Source organism: Halichondria panicea, chromosome 12 (genome assembly GCF_963675165.1).
Source record: "Halichondria panicea chromosome 12, odHalPani1.1, whole genome shotgun sequence".
Taxonomy (NCBI): Eukaryota; Metazoa; Porifera; class Demospongiae; order Suberitida; family Halichondriidae; genus Halichondria; species Halichondria panicea.
The window spans coordinates 2,633,790-2,650,860 of record NC_087388.1 but is presented as its reverse complement, the minus strand read 5'-3'; the positions used below and the strand labels follow the sequence as shown (position 1 = coordinate 2,650,860).

The following is a 17,071-nucleotide window of genomic DNA, read 5'->3' as shown; positions in this document are numbered from 1 at the left end:
TTTCCCTAAAGCAAACAAGAGGGAGAGGAGAAGTGTAATAATTATAGAGAAATTAATATGCAAAATGTAAACAAAACTGACCTTTAATATCCCACAGTACACGGAATAAAGCACATCTCCATTCACAATAATTATTAGCTCGTATTTTTGTTACTGCTGTTGAAAATAAAATTAGCAATTGCTTATACGGAATAAAAACACATTACAAAAATCAAAGTCTAGGTCATTAATTGTCAATAAAGGAGTCTGCATGATTCGCTGAAGGCCTGATTGTTCTTGTAGCCAGACCCGGGGTTGACACTGTACCGGCTCACAAATGGGTGCCATCTTCACAAAAGACAACAGATCAAGCTATTTCAAACTTCCTCTTTAGTATCTGCTTAGCACCAGCATGCAGGGTAGTAAGCGCCTTTGTGACGAGGCTACTGATAGTGAGTATCATTTGGAAACGAAGAATATAACGATTGCTGCAAGCTGTGCTGTGCTACTGTGCTCTACTGCCTCTCGCCATGCTTTACTTTCGCTCAAGAATGTGGTAATAGGTACAATTATAGTGCTTTTGATAAGTGATGACATCAGCGTTTTACATTTAAATTGTGCGCAGGAAGCGGCTCATCACCAAGGAAGTGTTACTGCACATTGGCTGAATTCCTCGTTTCATTATGTTCAATATTCAGTACTGAATACACCACAAGACGTTTAGGCTAACACAAATATCAAGTTGATCCTTGCATGTACATCAGAGTGTTTAACCCTCACACCAACAACTTACGCTTACAATCAATAACTCAATTCACATCTTGAGATTTACTGCCACTAGCATCCAGTGCCATATGCTGTCCTCTATCGATCATGCCAACGTTAATCTCACCTAGGCTTGCTAGGGGTCTCAATGTTACCATTGATATTTTTGTGCAAAGCTTTGAGAGAAGCTTGTAGCTATACTGTATATGTATTATTGCAACTTCACAAACCAATAGTTTGGTGCAAACGTAACGGTCCTTTGTTTCATTATGTTCAATATTCAGTTACTGAATACAACACAAGACAATTATTTTTGTATACTTTTTAGGCTAATAGGCTAACAAAATGTAAGTCGATCCTTACATGTACATCGGAGTGTTTAATCCTCACACCCCATATCCAACAAGGGCACCAGTAAAGAATTCCACATGAAAGAATAAACTGGTGGCATGGCCAAAGAAGCCGAAGCCTCCCTCCTTGCAAAATGGTGTTTATTAGATGTATCAGAGGCACGAGGTTAAGATGCGGCCACTCTAGTCCTTGCGAGAGCTGAGTCAGGACTCAACCCAACTCTGTTCTTCATCCTTTCATTTATTTGTTTTTAAATACATGTGTCACCCGTGTACGGGATTAATATTCCTTCACTTTAATTGTTGCATTCTTCTGAAAAAAGTTTTTATCAGAACATAAAACAAAAACCAAGTTGAATTTGATGGAAGCGGATAAAATCAAAACACATCATGTCGATAAAACACGAGGGATGAGAAACGTTGTATTAAACAATTCTGTATTTGGCAAGCATGAAGCAAAGGCATGGCTGAAGTTCAAAATGTAAAAAAAAATTGAAGAGAGGAAATTACTGAAAGAAACATTCGAGGGAACAGTGTAAATCTACTAAGTCTATGAGTGAAACATTTCATTTCGTACCAATCCTGTACCAATCCTGTGCAAATGAGGCACTCCAAACCACACACTTTGCTCGATGATGCTCATAGGCCAATCACAACACTTTATTTCAAGCTCCTCACAACTTTTCAGCACACAAACATTTGCTATTTTATCGCCAGTGCTTGTAAGACTCTCTTGCACACAATAGCATACCATTGCATGCGAGTCGAGTGTTAGCATGCACTGATTCCAAGCATAGCGAACAGGAAGTGGTGCCAATACACACGATTAGCATTTGCTAATCCATGTATGCCGGTTTCCTCGGGCGTATGTAAGACCTCGTTTCATTGTAGGCCGGCAATTTTGATATCCCCGTGATCAGGAGCATATTACAGAAGGAGCGTCTTACCTCGGGAATCGCATCTCGTGGAAGTTTGCAAAGCATGACCTTATATGCAAAACCACTAAGTGGGTCTGCGGGCGAGTGCTAATTCAGCTGACGGTGCACTTTTACCAAGCATAGGTCAATAAAAGTGAAAAGTTACAGCTAGCTAGCTAGCTATAGACCTGGAAGTAAACTCTCTTCTAAAAACCGACTCTCTACTGCAAAAAAAACGCCTAGTATGTGTTAGTCTAAGTCTAGCAAACTTTCTCTGTACAAAGTGACTGGATATGGTCCTATTTACAGAACTTTCTGTACCTCACCAATGACAGTCTCTTCCATGATGTATATTAACATCCATCAAAGATCTAGCTATTCATTTTAGCTCTTTCTGGCTCAACCTAGCTCTCCTGCTGCTGCACTACATACAAAATCCGTTTATAATGATATTCACAGGCTGACCGCGGTCTGTAATTTATGTACACAGTACTTACACACACTCTTATAAGGCAATGCGGCGTTTACGAAAGCACACAAGATGTGATTTCCGAACCCATTCACAGTTAGACGCTCCTTCTGTAATATGCTCCTGCCGTGATCCATCGATTTTGGTTGTCAATACATCATGCTGGTTGTTGTTGTCTTCAGCCTGGTGCATCTGATTTGTCACTGCATTGTGATAGTAGCCATCCTTAATATAGGCCGGCAATTTTCGTAGTCAGCGATTTTGATTGTCTGGTTGGCCAATACGTCACGTTGTTGTTGTTTTCAGCCTGACTTGTCATAATTATTTTAAATTAATGTGCTACCAGTACCAGCTAAGCTGATCTATAACTGAGATGACAGGAACTGTCAACACAACCAAGCCCCCCCCCCCCTTGAGATAAACATTCATGCACACTTTGAGGTTCTTGATATGCAGGCCACTTTTCTGCAAAAAGAGATGGCTACAGGGAAGAAAGTAATCAGTATTAATCAGCAGGGCCAAGCAATACTAGCCATGGGCTGTGACCAAATTAATTTCTCCTGCCTTATTGTTGAAAAAGAACAAATTCCTACCCTAGCCAGGAGGGCCAAGCATACTAGCCATGGAAATGTCTCCTGTTGAAAAAGAACAAAGTCCTAGCCTAACCAGGAGGGCCGCAGTATAGTAGCCATGGGCTGTGCTTATTGTAACGAAGTCCCAGGAGGGCCAAGTGTGCTTATTGTTGACCAATAATTAATCATTACCCTAAACATGATAATAAACAAAACAATGTACACTAACACTATAGTCCAATCACGAGCAAGCATTGTTTTTACTTTGTCTTGTATATTTTGGTAACCTCTTCCAGGGAACTTTCCTTCTTTTTGTTGATCGTGGAGGAAAGCACGGGCTCTGTCTGTGCTTGGTGGTTTGTTGCCTCCTAAAGTGGTCATGGATGATTAAACCTTTTCCTTGTTGTTCTGTGTCATCATCTTGTGCTTGTGCTACACAGACACAGGCTGCTGGGTTGTTGCCAGGTGTTGGTAGCTGGCGTGTGTAATGAACTTGGCCGTCTGTACATGCAATTGCCATGCGATTAAGGGTGGGTGTTATCTGCAGCAATAGATAGTTTGTTGCTAGTGAGAGCAAAGTTATGGCTATGCAAGTGATGTGCATTGTATTCATTATGCCTTGAGGCGTAGCCGCAGGAGGGATACTGTGTGTGTGTTTATAGAAGGTATACAAAGGGTATAGGGTGGATGATGGCTTTCAACCACACGTCCTATCTTATTCAACACGGAATGCTCAATTCTGAATTTTCATTTGGAATCCCATCTCTGTTGTTACCTTACTTACTGTATACCTTATATATATATATATATATCAGTATTTAAAGTGTGTGCATGCAATTAGCTCACTTGTCATCTTTCAGGTAGGCCAGGTGGAGAGGAGATTGATAGACTATTTTTAGGATTATCATGTGATGTTTCTTTATGTAATGGGGCAGGCTTGTGTACCGTACCCTCGCGAAAATACGCCCACCCTTTTCTGCAAGAAGTCTAGGCGTTTAATCGTGAACGGCGAGTTTTCATTCGAATATATGCCCACCCGCGGCCTCAAATTGAGGTTTACACTTTGCTCTATAATTATAATTATGATCATTTTAATACATAGTATGAACATTTCATTGACAACAACATGTTATAAACTAATGCTGATTAAAGCATGACAAGAGAATGAACATGAAGAAGTGGACTCTTGACTCTATTCGTTGCTTGTCACTTGTGTCGATGTCAGATGTAGCAGAAACTTCCCAAAGGATGGTAGGTCATACTCCTACAGAGCAGCTATCAGGTACTTTGTTTCAGAAAACCAAGGCAAGGTCACCTGCAAAATTGGCCTGTATGATAACTTTCTTGGACTTTGTGTTTTCTTTTCTCTGCATATAGGACTGCTTGTTCCCTGCATATACATCTTCAAGGGCAAACAGATCCATACAGAGAAAGTTATATGTCTGATCTTGGTCCAGCAAGGAGTATAGTCGTACTAGCTACTACCTTTCTTCACCAAAATTAATAGTCAACATGTGGCATTTAGCTACTGCGCATGCTCAAACTCTTTATTCTGGATGGGCTTATAATCGAGTGAAAATACCCTTGTGCAAGAACTTCGAAGCAAAAGAGGGGATGGGTGTTTATTCAAGATGGGCTTATTTTCGCGAGGGTACGGTATTGTGGTAATGTACTTGTGGATCTTAATTGTGATGTGTAAACTTCATTAATTTTGGTGTACCATTATTTTGGGGTTTTTGTTTTGTATGCTTTTATGGTAGTAAGGCAATGGTTTGGGTTTATGTTTTGAGGGCGTTCTGGAAGCTGTATGTGGCGTACACCGTGGTTGTGGTGTTTTAAAAGTGCAGGGTACATGTATTTTACAAAAGACTTGCCTCCCTACTTGCAATGGGGGGGGGAGGGGGGCACAGGGGACAGAAAATAAAATTAAAACAGAACACACAGACAAATGATAAACAAAGAAGCACTTGAATGCCCGACCTTGAGATTCGGGAAAGGGTCTTTGATTGTACCAACTCTCTCCGCTCGTTCATTGCGTCCACAGTCTTAAGTATAGATACTTGTACACAGCTTAGTGTAATTATGTATAATTATTACATATTGTGTATGTTTACCTAGCTATTCAATGGTGTGAGGATATCTTGTTCATGTATCCACAATCTTAAATAGTACCCAATTTAGTATACTTATGTACCTTGGGTATGCTTAGCTATTAAGAGCATTTATCTTATGTTCTTCGGAGTGGGTTGCTGCAGTTTACTTGGCTTTGTTATGGAGGCTCTCTTAGGACTTATCTCATGTGACTACTGGGTTGTGGTACTTTGGAGGGAAAAAGCTAGGGTCTTATCTAGTTTTTGTGGTATACGCTTAATTAATGCTTATACATGTACATTTAGGTGACATGTGTGTGTAGTCTCTACATTTCTTAGAGTTAGCACAAGGCATTAGTCAAAATAAATATGTAGTAGTGTGTGTGTGTGTGTTTTTCCCTCACCAGGCAGGGGGACCCCGATGGAGAAGGGTCCCCCCGCGTGGTGGGGGACCCTTCTCCATCTAGTATGTACATATTGTATACTTATTTAGACGTTGTTTACATGTTTATTTGTTATTATAGCACATATATACATACATACATACAATCAATCATAGATCTTACAATGCACCGTGGCCGATAGTTACGTTTAGACCTTTTGGAACAACAGTATCTAATGTGAGAATCCAAAAGCGTTCAAGCTTTTTTAGTTCTTCGAGATTATCTGCTTGGTCTATTGCTTGTACGGCGAGGTGGTGTATATTATGATCCTTGAAATTGAAATGTCTGCTAATGTAGATGGGTTGATTATGGGTGATGTTGGATCGGTGTCTACAGATTCTATAATTCAGTTGTTTTGTTGTTAGATCGACGTATTGTTTTTACATTTTTTGCAAGTAATCAGGTAGATTAACGTTGGATGATTTACACGTGAAAGATCGTCTGATAGGGTGTGTCCTTCCGTTGGTGGTACTACGGAAGTGAGTATCACAGTTTAGGTGTTGACAGGTGGCACATCTGATGTTTTTACAAGTTTTGGTTGACGTTTCACACGGGCGTAGTGTTGGCCCTTGTGGTAACTCTGACTAACTCTTTAGACTTAACCTTATTATTAGTAGTACATATTTGTGGGTTTTAGTGGTAGTCTCTGTATGCATATTATTAGGTATGGTTTCCTGTCTGACCTGTTTAGTTCTAGTTAAACTGGTTTTGTTTCTGTGTGTATTTAAGTCAGTGTTTGTGCACAGTGTTCAGTTGTCATTATCAGATTCAGATGCTAGGTGAACCCCTGTCCCTAGACATAGTGCAGAGTAACAATATATCTATAAGGCTGATCTAGAGTATCGCTAGGCTATCAAGGATATAACAAATTGGCGACGAGGATAAAACTGTACCAATGGCAACTCGAGGTAGCTTGCAAGAGTTCAATGCAGCTACTGAGTTCAATGCAGCTACTGATTCCATCACACAATACTTGGAGAGGGTGGATCTGTACTTCACAGCTCAAAGAATACAGGACGACTTGAAAGTAGCAACTCTACTATCGTCCATTGGAGCGTCGACATATGCTAGACTGAGCGACTTGTTGTTACCCACAAAGCCTAGTACCAAGACATTGGCTGAGCTCACGGCCCTACTGCAAAGACACTATGAACCTCCACGGATAGTGATCGCCGAACGCTTTCAGTTTCGTACCAGAGTCCAGAAGGAAGGAGAAAGTATGGCTGAGTTCGATGCAGCGTTGAGGAAACTAGCAATCCACTGTGGATTTGCGGGAGACAGACTGACAGAAGAACTTCGAGATCAGATCGTGGTGGGATTGCGGAAAGAGACGGACAGGAAGAGGCTATTGACAGAAGCTGACCTGACGTACAAGCGAACACTTGAAATAGTGCAAGCATCTGAGTCTGCAGAGAAGACCACGAAGAGCCTTCGAAGACACGACACAAGTGAAGTCTTGTATACGTCAAGGAAACAGAAACACCAGAAATCAAGCAAAACACCCCCGCAGGATCAGCCAAGAGACTGTTATCGCTGTGGTGGTAAACATCAGCCAGCAGTGTGCAAGTTTAAGGAAGCGGTATGTCACTACTGTAAGAAACCTGGCCACATTGCAAGGGTATGCCGAGCTAAGGCAAAACAAGAAAAAGGAAAGAAACCTACTCATCACATGGAGCACAGCTACGAGTCTGATGACAGTGTAAACCTGATCAATCATGTGGAAGAAAGGAACCACCACCAACCACCATATGTGGTACATGTGTCACTGAATAAGGTTCCTATGGAAATGGAAGTGGATACTGGTGCAGCGATGTCGCTGATCAGCAACGAAACATTTCGACAACTTCAGAAGAACAAAACGTCTCAACAACTCCGAAAAGTCGCATTGAAACCTACGACGATACGACTACGTACGTACTCCGAACAACAGCTGGTTGTGCTAGGAACACTAAAAGTACATGTGAGGTACGAGGCACAACGAGCTGCTCTGTCAGTGCTAGTAGTAGAAGGTTCTGGACCTAGCCTATTGGGTAGAGATTGGCTTAAGCGTCTCCAATTGAATTGGAAGGAATTGGCTGCTATCCATTACACACACCAGTACCCGCCATCTGTTGAGGAAACCCTCAGTAAACACAAAGGTGTATTCAGTCCAGAGCTAGGAAAAGCTGCCCACATTGAAGCAAAGTTACAAGTGGAGCAAGATGCAACTCCTACATTCTGCAAGGCAAGAACGGTTCCGTACGCCTTACGTGAGAAGGTGGAAAATGAACTCAATCGATTAGAAGCAAACGGAATCATTGAACCAGTGAAGTTCTCTAACTGGGCTGCACCTGTGGTCCCAGTGTTAAAACCTGATGGATCGATAAGAATCTGTGGAGATTACAAGCTAACAGTCAACAAAGCGGCTAAGCTTGACCCTTACCCTCTACCCAAAATCGAAGACCTCTTTGCTCGACTAGCAGGGGGGAAGAAATTTACCAAGCTAGATATCGCTCATGCGTATCAGCAGATTCCTTTGGACTCTTAGTCCAAGGACAGTGTCACGATCAACACCCACAAGGGTTTGTTTCGGTATAACCGACTACCTTTCGGGGTACACTCCGCTCCAGCCATATTCCAAAGGGCTATGGAAGGGTTGCTTAGAGACATTCCTTCGACGGTAGTGTACATTGATGACATTTTGGTTACAGGAGAAACAGAGGAGGAACATCTCCAAAATATCGACAAAGTCTTAACCAGACTGGGAGAAGAAAATCTCACACTGAAGAAAGGAAAGTGTCAGTTTCTACTGGACAAGGTGGAATACCTTGGGCATTCGATCTCAGCAAATGGTTTAGAACCAACAGAGACCAAGGTCAGAGCCATCAGAGAAGCCCCAGCGCCTCAGAATGTACCACAGTTGCGCTCATTTCTAGGAATGGTGAATTACTATGGCAAGTTCATCAAGGACGTATCGAGCAATCTAGCACCACTGTATCGGTTACTTCAAAAGAAGACCCAATGGAAATGGGGGATCCAAGAGAGAAAAGCCTTTGAGACGGTTAAAGAACAACTAACAAAGTCACCGGTGCTAGAACACTATGACCCGTCTAAACCCCTCACAATGGCGGCTGATGCTTCACCGTACGGAGTGGGAGCAGTGCTATCTCACATACAAGAGGATGGTACAGAGAAACCAATTGCCTTTGCTTCTCGAACCCTGAACGAGGTGGAGCAGAGGTACTCACAGCTAGACAAAGAGGCCCTAGCGATTACATTTGGCGTCAAACGATTTCATCAATACATTTATGGGAGGAAATTTTCCATCGTGTCCGATCACAAACCCCTACAGTATTTGTTAAATGAAAACAAGGCAATTCCAGCCATGGCATCTGCTAGACTGCGACGATGGGCCCTAACCCTCAGTGCATACCAGTACTCGATCTCATACCGACCTGGAGAGAAAATTGCAAATGCAGATGGCCTGAGTAGATTACCTCTACCAGACACACCTAGAGAAGCGAAAGTTCCTGCAGAAGTGGTCCTGTTACTGGAAACCTTGCAAGCATCCCCCATATCGGCGAAACAGATTCGAAAATGGACAGATCGTGATCCCCTACTCAGTAGAGTACGAACATTCGTAATGAAAGGATGGAGGGAAGAAAGCGAGGATGCGTTAGCTCCATATCAACAAAGAAAAGACGAGCTCAGCACGATTGACGACTGTGTGCTTTGGGGAAATTGAGTCATCGTCCCAGTGGTTGGAAGACCAGATGTACTGGCCCTATTACATGAAGGACACCCCGGAATATCGAAAATGAAGCTCCTAGCGAGACAAGTCGTGTGGTGGCCAGGAATTGATTCAGATATTACAGGAAAAGTGCAAACCTGTGAGAAGTGTCAAATGAATCAAAAGTCACCTGCTGAAGCTCCACTGCACCCCTGGGAATGGCCTAAAAGACCGTGGTCAAGGATACACATCGATCATTTGGGACCAGTGGAAGGAAAGATGGTCCTTGTTGTGGTAGATGCACATTCTAAATGGATAGAAGCAGTGACAGTAGCCTCTACATCATCAGCAGCAACCATTCGAGTTTTAAGAAACCTGATGGCGACTCATGGTCTCCCAGAATTGATATTTTCGGATAACGGTACATCGTTCACAAGCGAGGAATTCCAAACATTTGCAAAAAGCAATGGAATAAGACACCGTACCACTGCCCCGTATCACCCTGCAACGAATGGCTTGGCGGAAAGAGCAGTACAAGTGATAAAGAACGGGCTGAGAAAGAACTCTAAAGGAGATTTTGATTTGCGATTAGCAAGAATACTGTTCAAGTATCGAACGATACCTCATGCCACTACTGGAAGAACGCCAGCAGAACTACTTCTAGGAAGGAAACTGAGAACACATTTGGATTTGTTACATCCTGATCTAGCCAAACGAGTAGAAGAAAAACAGAACTCTCAGAAAGTGAACCACGACAAAACGCAGAGGGAACGCTTATACCTAGAAGGCGATCCAGTCTATGCCAAGAATTTTCGGCCAGGTGACAAATGGTTGCCGGGAAAGATTTCACAGGTTCTAGGAACCAGAACATATATGGTGGAATTGGAGACTGGACAAGTGGTGAAAAGACACATCGACCAGTTGAGAAATAGACAAGCGATCATAACTACATCAGAGGAGGATGACGATTACATAGTACCGGAAACGAATAGCGACTCCCCTGAGCAAGCAGACCCAACTCCGGAAGATATGCCCGTGAGACGTTCAAATAGAACAACACGACCTCCCGACCGATATGGCCAACAATCTTAGAGGGGAGGAGATGTGGTAACTCTGACTAACTCTTTAGACTTAACCTTATTATTAGTAGTACATATTTGTGGGTTTTAGTGGTAGTCTCTGTATGCATATTATTAGGTATGGTTTCCTGTCTGACCTGTTTAGTTCTAGTTAAACTGGTTTTGTTTCTGTGTGTATTTAAGTCAGTGTTTGTGCACAGTGTTCAGTTGTCATTATCAGATTCAGATGCTAGGTGAACCCCTGTCCCTAGATATAGTGCAGAGTAACAATATATCTATAAGGCTGATCTAGAGTATCGCTAGGCTATCAAGGATATAACAGCCTTGTAGCATTGTGCGATGTGCTGTTGTGTTGAGGCTGTGGAACTCTTGGCTGGTGGTGAGTACCATGTCAACGAATTGTTCATCTGTGGGGTATATTTTTGCACGAATTAGGTCTTCTCCGTGCCTTAGAGGAATAAATCTAGGTCTTGGTGCAAATCTCTGAACCATACGATAATGTTGTAGGATGATTGCCTTTGTGGTGGAGGCAGACACTTAAAAGTTGGTTTTGGCTTCGAGATATTTGCGATGGTGGGTTCTTTCAGGTAGTTCTGTCTTTGTTCGTAATTGATTTTTCAAGTTTTTTTGTTGACGAGCGCGCTGTGGGATATTTATTGTCTTTTGTATAGCCTTTGTTTGAACTGTTCTAGGGTCGCTAGATAGTTGTCCTTTGACGAATTAATTCTTACGTATCTGCATTCTCCTATTATGAGGCCCTTGAATGTTGACATTGGATGACATGAATTAAAGTGTAGGTATTGGTATAAGTTTTGAGTTTTTTGGAACGTTTTTGTGTCCAACAGGTTTGTTGCTGGGAAAGTGAGACCCGTTAAATAATCGACTGATGTTTTGGAGAATGTCCACGTGTATCTCAGTGTTGCTGAGAGGAAGGTTAGTAGGTCTTCTAGGGAGTGTTCCCAAATGATACTATGTACCTTTTTAGGAGGTGTGGTTTTTTGGGCTGGGATGCAATGAACTTTTCCAAAATGGCAATGGTGGGTGAGAAAGCAGCTCCCATCGCTGTGCTGTCCCTTTGATTTGTTTAAAGCGAAAAAGTTCGAAGTGACATTGGTGTGCAACAGTTTAATAGGATCGAACAGGAGTAGATGTTTTTTGGCGTGCATTTCTTGTAGACGATTTGATGGGTAGAGGCTTTCTACATCGATTGTGACCAAAAAGGCATCGTCTGGGATATGTATATATTAGAGTATACGAAGGAGAGAGCTGGAGTTGAGAAGGAAGTCTTGATGTGATCGGGCGAGAGGTTGAAGGACGTGATCAATAAACTTGGCCGTTGGTGCTAGTAGCGAGTTTGAGTGGGATACTATTGGGCGGACTGGTGGTAGGCTGGTGAACTTTTTATGGATTTTTGGTATACCATAGAATTTGAGTGTCCGTGTTTTATTTGGTTGCGGTAGAAGAAAATTGTGAAGGTTTTTATGAGGTTTCAGTACTCTTGAATGCTCAGTGTTTTGGAGATTTCGGTGGATTGTTGTGGCTGGGAAGGTGTCTACTTGTACATATGTATTGATGCACATATTTGTATATAGTCGCTGGTCACTATGCCCAAGTTTTTATCTGCTGGTTTGATTGTGAGTGCTGCTCTATTTTTTACGAAACGGTTTTTTGCGATTTTTTGTTTTTTAGGGAGATTTGTTTTTGTTGCTTGAAAAGTGCCGGTAATTGGTCATTCAAGGAGTTCTTTGTTGTGTCTATGTAAGCTTCTAGAATGGGTTCCCCCTAGTAGATTTGAGTAATAGATGTGTGTGATGGTTTAGGTAGAAATTTCATTCGTCGGTAAATTAAAGGGTTTTGTGTGTCCTGTGATACTTGGGTTTTGACTGTTTCCTTTGTCTGTGGTTTTCGGGTTGCATGTACATAGATTGGACGTAAAGTTTGTGCATATTAATTTGTCGAATTGTTTTAAAAGTTCGAGGTGTTGGGTGATGGTGGGGGCGTTCGGAGTGGGGGAAAAAGAGAGTCCTTTATTAAGAAGAGCGAGGTCGGTATCCTGTAAATCCATTGAACTTAAGTTGTGTACGCTTAAGTCGGTGTTGAATTGGCTTGGGGGCCTAGAGATAAAAAAGAATTTTGTGCATTTGTGGGTTTGTGCATTTGTGGGTGATGTAATTGGGCACTTGGTCGGATTTGTCTGGTTGTGGGATAACTTGCGTTTCTTTTGGGCTGGTTGACTCACCGTTGTTTTTCGTTTTCCCTCTTTGGTTGGCTTAGGTGTTTTCTTGCTTTTGATTCGCTGTATTTTTGGTCTGGGTTCTGTGTCAGTGTCTGCTTGGCATTGTTTGAGAAAATTGTTGTGCAGAGCTGCTGTTTGTTCTGGCGATAAGTTAAGTGATGCGAGATGTTTTTCAGCTTGGGGTATGATGTTGGCTAGCTTACTTTGGATTGTTCCTAGCTTGATGGTGTTTTGTGTGATCACTTTCGTTAGGTAGTCGAAGAAAAGCTGTTTGTATGAGCTGAGGAACTGGCTGTTGATGTCGTCTTCGTTGGCTGATATGGTTAACAGATTCGGTTTATATTGTTTTGGGATGTTCCTGTAGGTTGCTATCAGATTTTGGTAGGAAAGAATTTTCTCGAGGCTTGTTTTCTGGTCTACGTACGTTCTATGGAGTGAGGCGTTTTCACGTAGGTGAGTTTGGACTTCGAAGCTGTATTGAGTGGTTAGAAAGGATTTAAATTTTAAATTTTTTCCTACTATTAATTATTAATTTTGTACTGCTGGGGCAAATTGTTCTATGGTCTAATGTTAGGTTGAATAGATCTTTCGTGTATGGCAACCTCACCCCTATACAAGTATAGGGGTTGCTGCCACTGGGAAGACAGCTGAGGAACCAACATCCGACTGGCTGGTTTCTTAAGTGTTTTGAATCACTGGACCCAGTCAGTTCCGTACAATGTACGGGTGTGTTTATAGAAGGTATACAAAGGGTATAGGGTGGATGATGGCTTTCAACCACACATCCTACACGGAATGCTCAATTCTGAATTTTCATCCCATCTTCTTACTTACTGTATACCTTATATATTATATATCAGTATTTAAAGTGTGTGCATGCATTTAGCTTACATTAGTTCACTTGTCATCTTTCAGGTAGGCCAGGTGGAGAAGAGATTGATAGACTATTTTTAGGATTATCATGTGATGTTTCTTTATGTAATGGGGCAGGCTTGTGTATTGTGGTAATGTACTTGTGGAATTTCACTATCTTCATTAATTTTGGTGTATCTTTATTTTGGGGTTTTTGTTTTGTATACTTTTATGGTAGTAAGGCAATGGTTTGAGTTTATGAGACGTGGACGTCGAGAGCGGCTGGACCAATTAGGGAGAAGGACGTCTGCAGGGCGAGTTTCAATGGAAGGGCCCAGAGCGGCCTTGAAGACCACATCTCTAAATGGCGTTGTGACGACTGAAACGGTCACTATTGCCCCCGCAGCCCATCTGGTGGTCACCGAAGGGGTCAGCAACACAGCGACACTCGGGGCAGGTAAACTGGTCGTTGTTCAATGGGAGGGACCCCAAGCCAGTAGCAAAGACAAGAACGAAACTCTCCGAGACATTCAACCAGTCGTGGGCGTGAGTTGAGAGGGGCTGAAGGATAACAGGCAGCAGAGCTGTCGATGGCAGCGGAGAGGGCACCCGGGGTCTGCCTGTCGGAGGAAGAGGCGATGGAAGCCACTGTTTCGGTCAAGGGGGCCGAGGAGGGAGGGGGGCGGCCAAGCAGACCTTCAATCAGAGGAGCAGAGCGAAGAGATGAATCCAAAAAAGCAGCAGGGGCATGAAGTGGGGCACTGCGGAGTCCTTAAAACAAGCCTTCTGCCAAGACCAGTCCGATAGAGGCCCGCCCAAGATACGAAATCATGAGTGGTACTGTTGACGTGGCTTGGGGGGCAAGCCCGAAGGACTGAAACAACTTTTGGAAGAGCGAGTGGTTTGTGAGGTTCAAAGAGAGTTTGATCTTATCTACATGGGTTTGAAATGTAGGCCCGACGGGGCAGCCGAGGAGAGAGAAACCCTGGCGAACTGAATCATCAGCGTCAGCCGGGATGTATAGGAGAGACTTGGCTTTATATAAGTGTAGGCCAATTCCAATTCCTGGACCTTCATGACGGACAGGAGGTCGTTGGGGGATCCTACAAGAGTGCCATCATCCATATACCATGCGTTGAGGGTCACTTTCGATTGAATGCAGTCAATGATAGGTTGGAGGGTGACCAGGGGATCGCCCTGCGGAACTCCACTGCAGCTGAGTAGGGAGTGGGTTCCTAGCAGGAGGTTAGGCTGGCAAGCTTCAATCCAGGGGGAGAGAGGGGATATGCTCGACAAACATGCTTTCCCGGTCAATGCTATTGAAAGCGTTAGAAAAGTCGACGAGGAGGGTCCAGCACCGGTTGCTGGGACTTGAGGAGAAGTGACTGGAAACTCATTATAGAAACTACTATAACACTAATACTTTTTGAGCGAAAGCATAACGAGGCATTAGCAAGAGCACGCTTGCAACACTCGTTAAAACCAGTGTTAGTTCAACTCTTAAATTAGCAAACTTTTTCCCAAAGTTGTCTCCCAGCTTCGTTAGTTCAACCCCGAGGAGGTGAGAGTAACCTTCCCCCTAGCCGCAGTCCTAAACACTAGATCAGTGTTGTTCACCTCCCCTGGTGATTGGTCAAGTATTAGCTGGTATATTTTCTCTATTCTGGTCGCCCCATGTGCCTTGTGCTCCCAGACTGACACCACCTTGAATTCTTCCTTCGTCTCCATTGTCATGTTAACCACTGCTCCCTGGCGCTGGTATTTCGTGTACACACTATAGCACATTAGGAACCTGGGTTATAGTTGGCATAATTATTAACATGTAGAAGGCTTACCGTCTCAAATCTCCCCACCTGAAGAAAGCTGATGAGCTCATCAGGGTGTTTTGAAATATATTCTTTCTTTCTGAGCGGAGAGAAGGAGTTGCTGGTTCCCTTCTTAAGTCCATCAGTTTTGGTCTTGCATGCGCTCTTCCAACCAACTTCTCTTCATCCTGTGAGAGGTCAGTTGGCATCTTGCAAATTATTTTGTTGGGATATTATTGTTTGTACATAACATGTGTAGCTACACTCACCGGTGAATAACGAAGTCTGTGCTTGTGATAGATATCACATTCAGCTTTGAGACTTGGCCACTTGGCCCAATCCCCAAATCTGCCAGAGTTTGATTTTGGTGATGTTGATGACATTCTTCCAATCTGCCACCTTTGCGTCTGCAGCCTCCGTTTGCACCTTACTGCTCTTCGATCCACCGGATATACTACCAAGATAGCTGCATGGAAACATGATGTAAAGAAGCATATGAACATGCATGATCTGCAGAGTCAATTAATGTCCCATCAAATCAACAAGGGCACAAAATACTCGGGCACATCGTCACTAAAGGAACAAAAAGCAGCGACACTGGAGAACGCAGTGGATCTGTGCACACACTCTCGTTCTCCCAAGTTGTCTGCATATATTAGGGGCCTACCACACTCAAAAACACCATGGGGACAGTGGGAATATTATCGTTCTTTTTTCACTATTGTAGTTACGAAATCTTGTCTTGTGTGGCACCATAATCAACCTAAGCCTGTATCCATTGATTATATAATTATGACAGTGCATTGTAATCCTAAAATAACACGACTAATATTGGACTACCAGATGACTACCAGATTAGAGTGAATAATTATAATGACTACACTTACCAGTGCTATGTCCAACCCCCTGGATCAAGTACTTAACCACCTCTTTACTTACAACCACTGGATTAGAGTACACTTACCAGTGCTGTGTCCACCTATTTACTTACGACTACTGGATTAGAGGTTAATAGTAAATAATTTATAATGACTACATTTACCAGTGCTGGATCAGCTACTTAACCACCTCTTTACCTACGTCCAACCTCCTCGATCAAGCCACCTCTTTACTTACGACTACTGGATTAGAGACTGATAGTGAATAATTAATTACACTTACCAGTGCTATGTCCAACCCCCTGGATCAAGTACTTAACCACCTCTTTACTTACGACCACTGGATTAGAGGCATAATTATTATAATTACCAGTGCTGCGTCCACCTATTTACTTACGACCACTGGATTATAGTGAATATAATAACTATACTTAGATCAACTAATTAACCACCTCAGTGCTACGTCCAACCTCCTCGATCAAGTACTTAACCACCTCTTCTTCACTTACGATTACTGGATTAGAGGCTAATAGTAAATAATTTATAATGACTACGTTTACCAGTGCTGGATCACCACCTCTTTACTTACCAGTGTTACGTCCAACCTCCTCGATCAAGTACTTAATCACCTCTTTACTTATGACTACTGCTGATAGTGAATAATTATAATGACTATACACTTATACCAGTGCTACGTCCAACCTCCTGGATCAACTACTTAACCGCTACGTCCAACAACCACCTCTTTACTTACGAGACTACTGGCTACACTTACCAGTGCTGGATTAACTACTTAACCACCTCTTTACTTACAGTGCTACGTGCAACCTCCTTGATAAAGTACCTCTTTACTTATGACTACTGGATTAGTGAATATAATGACTACACTTACCAGTGCTGGATCAACTACTTAACCACCTCTTTACT

The 17,071-nt window shown here is 42.7% G+C and overlaps 3 protein-coding genes across 3 annotated transcripts in view; 2 read left to right on the top strand and 1 right to left on the bottom strand.

Moving 5' to 3' along the window:
* LOC135345477 (uncharacterized) overlaps window positions 1–17,071 on the bottom strand; it is a 64,286-nt gene that overhangs the window by 6,108 nt on the left and 41,107 nt on the right. The gene's annotated exons all lie outside the window — the stretch shown is intronic.
* Window positions 6,481–8,112, top strand: LOC135345688 (uncharacterized protein K02A2.6-like). The gene has a single exon (XM_064543118.1). It carries the CDS (start codon window positions 6,481–6,483, stop codon window positions 8,110–8,112), a length of 1,632 nt encoding a protein of 543 aa, XP_064399188.1.
* On the top strand, window positions 9,382–10,386 carry LOC135345699 (uncharacterized protein K02A2.6-like). The gene has a single exon (XM_064543136.1). The coding sequence runs from the start codon at window positions 9,382–9,384 to the stop codon at window positions 10,384–10,386; it is 1,005 nt and encodes a 334-aa protein (XP_064399206.1).

Bases quoted from the DNA above. Each gene is read 5' to 3' on its own strand.
- LOC135345688 (XM_064543118.1), top strand. From the start codon at position 6,481: ATGGCAACTCGAGGTAGCTTGCAAGAGTTCAATGCAGCTACTGAGTTC.
- LOC135345699 (XM_064543136.1), top strand. From the start codon at position 9,382: ATGAAGCTCCTAGCGAGACAAGTCGTGTGGTGGCCAGGAATTGATTCA.